This window comes from Myotis davidii, unplaced genomic scaffold, assembly GCF_000327345.1.
Source record: "Myotis davidii unplaced genomic scaffold, ASM32734v1 scaffold1103, whole genome shotgun sequence".
Lineage (NCBI taxonomy): Eukaryota > Metazoa > Chordata > Mammalia > Chiroptera > Vespertilionidae > Myotis > Myotis davidii.
In genome coordinates, this window is record NW_006294065.1 from 105,200 (window position 1) to 108,783 (window position 3,584).

At 51.5% G+C, this 3,584-nt stretch overlaps 1 protein-coding gene across 1 annotated transcript in view; it reads right to left on the reverse strand.

The window, feature by feature from the left end:
• The window catches only part of CFAP161 (cilia and flagella associated protein 161), a 7,541-nt gene extending 5,767 nt beyond the window's left edge, over nucleotides 1-1,774 (reverse strand). The window contains exon 1 of the mRNA XM_006767974.1: nucleotides 1,542-1,774. Coding sequence (XP_006768037.1) covers nucleotides 1,542-1,774 — 233 coding nt within the window. The remainder of the gene's footprint in view (nucleotides 1-1,541) is intronic.
• Between the last annotated feature and the right edge of the window lie 1,810 nt (nucleotides 1,775-3,584).

Sequence of the window (3,584 nt, forward strand, 5' to 3'; positions counted from 1 at the left end):
AAAATATATTATTGATATATTTTTACAGAGAGGAAGGGAGAGGAAGAGTTAGAACCATCGATGAGAGAGAAGCCTCAATCGGCTGCCTCCTGCACGCCTCCCACTGGGGATGTGCCCGCAACCCAGGTCTGTGCCCTTGACCGGAATCGAACCCGGGGCCCTTCAGTCCGCAGGCCGACGCTCTATCCACTGAGACACACCAGCCAGGGCACGGCGAGGTCTTTAGAGAAAGCCAAGGCCAGGCATTGGTAGCACTTCATGCTATCTGCCCTCTGAATCCCCCAGGAAACTTCGAGGTTCAGGCCAAAGGCCTGGATTCAGACCCGGCCAGTGTAGCTCAGTGGATAGCACGTCGGCCTGCAGACCGAAGGGTCCCGGGTTCGATTCTGGTCAAGGGCACGGACCTCGGCTGTAGGCTCCTCCCCGGCCCCGGCCCGGTCAGGGCGTGTGCAGGAGGCAACTCATCGATGTGTTTCCCTCACATGAGGTTTCTCTGTCTCTCCCTTTCTCTTCCGCTCTCGATAAAAAAATTAATAAATAAAGCGAATAGAAAAATATCCCTGGGTGAGGATTAAAAATAAACAAGTAGCCCTGACCGGTGTGGCTCAGTGGATAGAGCGTCGGCCTGCGGACTGAAGGGTCCCGGGTTCGATTCCTGGTCAAGGGCATGTACCTTGGTTGCGGGCACATCCCCAGTGGGGGGTGTGCAGGAGGCAGCTGATCGATGTTTCTCTCTCATCGATGTTTCTAACTCTCTATCCCTCTCCCTTCCTCTCTGTAAAAAATCAATAGAATATATTTTTAAAAAAATAAATAAATAAGTAAATAAATACACACAAAGGCAACTTAAAATAAATACATTACCTGTATTCAAAAATAAATCTAAATTCAAGATTTGGAGTCTATATTCCTGTAATATAAGCGTGCCTATCAAAATTTAGCAACAAAGTAAAGGAATACTTTTTTAAAACATATTTTTATTGATGTCAGAGAGGAAGGGAGGGGAGAGGGAGAGAGAGAAACATCCATGATGAGAGAAAATCATGGATCAGCTGCCCCCTGCATGCCCCACACTGGGGATCGAGCCCACAACCCGGGCCTGTGCCCCTGACCGGGAATCGAACCGTGATATAGCGGACAATGAATTTTAAAATAGCAAACCCCCATGGGATGCCACCTTGCATGCAATGACATATGTCCGGTGTGAACAATAACATTAAAAACTTTGAAAGCCCTCAATTTTGCTCCAAGCACCCAGGAGTGACGAGGAAACCCCACTTTGCTTCTAAACTGAAGTTGAATTTCATCCTCTGGATCCAATGTTTCTGAATGGAGCCTTGTGAATGGAACACGAGTGACAAGTGACCCTGATGGTTAAGGTCCAAGGAGCAGCAAAGGCCCCTTGCCTGTCACTCTCCAGGGAACAAAGCTAGAATGTCCGCGGGACCGCCGCCTCCAGGCAGCCCGCCGGCTCCCGCCCCGGGACGGCCTTGAGCTGCAAGGGAAGGAGACACGATTGATGCCATGCGAGGCGTCCTCACCTCAACACGGTGAAGGTGTTCCTGCCAACGGGGGTCCTGGTGGGCGAGGCGCTCAGGCCGCAGGGCAGCTCGAACCGGTCGCTCAAGTGGGCTCTGATCTCGTCCGGAGTGAGGCACAGGCTGAGGTCTCCGGGGAGAAACTGGTCGGCCTGGACCTCGGGGTGGTCGGGGTTCACCAGCATCACGCTGTCCCCGAAATGCACGTAGCCGTCCTCCGTCACCGAGAGCTGCATCTGCCGGTGAGAATCAGCATGTTTCTATTTATTTCTCTTTTTAAAAATATATTTTATTGATTTTTTACAGAGAGGAAGGGAGAGGGATAGAGAGTTAGAAACATCGATGAGAGAGAAACATCGATCGGCTGCCTCCTGCACGCCCCCCACCGGGGATCGAGCCAGCAACCCAGGTCCATGCCCTTGACCGGAATCGAACCCGGGACCCTTCAGTCCGCAGGCCGACGCTCTATCCACTGAGCCACACCGGTTAGGGCCCTATTTATTTCTTTAAAAAATGTTTTGTTATTGCTTTCAGAGAGGAGGAGAGAGGGAGAGAGAGAGAAACATCTATGATGAGAGAGAATCATGGATCGGCTGCCTCCTGCACCCCCCCCACTGGGGATCGAGCCGGCAACCCAGGCGTGTGCCCTGATCGGGAATCGAACCCGGGACCCTTCAGTCTTCAGGCCAATGCTCTAGCCACTGAGCCACACTGGCTAGGGTAACATGAAATTTTTTAAATACTTTTGTGTAGAGAGGGAGAGAGAGGGAGAGAGAGATAGAAACATTCATTTTGTGCCCTAACCGGTTTGGCTCAGTGGATAGAGCGCCAGCCTGCGGACTGAAAGGTCCCAGGTTCGATTCCAGTCAAGGGCATGTACCTTAGTTGCGGGCACATCCCGGGTGAGGGGTGTGCAGGGGGTGGCTGATTGATGTTTCTCTCTCATCGATGTTTCTGGCCCTCTATCCCTCTCGCTTCCTCTCTGTCAAAAATCAATTATATATATATAATTGGCCTCTTTGTAAGGGGTAATTTCATCCTTAGCATCACTTGGGCATATTTTCTGGTAGATCATAGAATCAAAGGAATATTTTAAAATAGAGTGGGGCCTTGACTTACGAGTTTAATTCGTTCTGAGACCGAGCTCGTTAAGGAGCTCGTTAACTCAAATTACTCTGTCAACTCGATGCAAAAAATCGGCCGAGAGACAGCTGGTATCTCAAAAAACTCGTTAGTCGGGACACTCGTAAGTCAAGGCCCCACTGTACTTTTTGTTTAGAGAGGAAGGGAGAGGGAGGGAGAGAGAGAGAAACATCCATGATGAGAGAGAATCACGGATCGGTGCCTCCTGCACGCCCCCCACTGGGGATGGAGCCCGCCACCCGGGCCTGTGCCCTGAGCGGGAATCGAACCCTGACCTCCTGGTTCACAGATCGATGCTCAAGCTCTGAGCCCCGCCGGCCGGGCACGGCTGTTTCTATGGAAACCAGGCCATCCCCCAGCGGCCAGCGCTGTGCCACCTCACAGGGCCTCCTCTCTTCCCCTCACTAGGCCCGTTTCACTAAGGGATGAGCCCCGATTCCCTCAAACCCTCGCCTTCCTTGTGCTGCCACCCACCCGCTGCCAAAGTGGCAAATCCAAGTCCCTCCAACAACCCAAATGGAGAATGATGGAACTGACGAAAAAATCCCACGGGTTGAGTCCATTCTTAATTTACTCAACATTCACTGAAAATTTCTTCAGCATCCACTGACGGGCATTTTACTAATCCATGTACTAATGTAGTCTTTTCTTTCCTTTTTATAATGTGTTTTTTTTTATGGATTTCAGAGGGAGGAAGGGAGAGAGAGAAACATCAATGAAGAGAGAGAATCATGGATCGGCTGCCTCCTCCCCACCCCCTACTGGGTGGGGATCAAGCCCGAAACCCAGGCATGTGCCCTGACCAGGACATCGAACCGTGACCTCCTGGTTCAGGGGTCGGTGCTCCACCACTGAGCCACACAGGCTGGACCTAACGCCGGTGAACATAACAGCACACTTCCC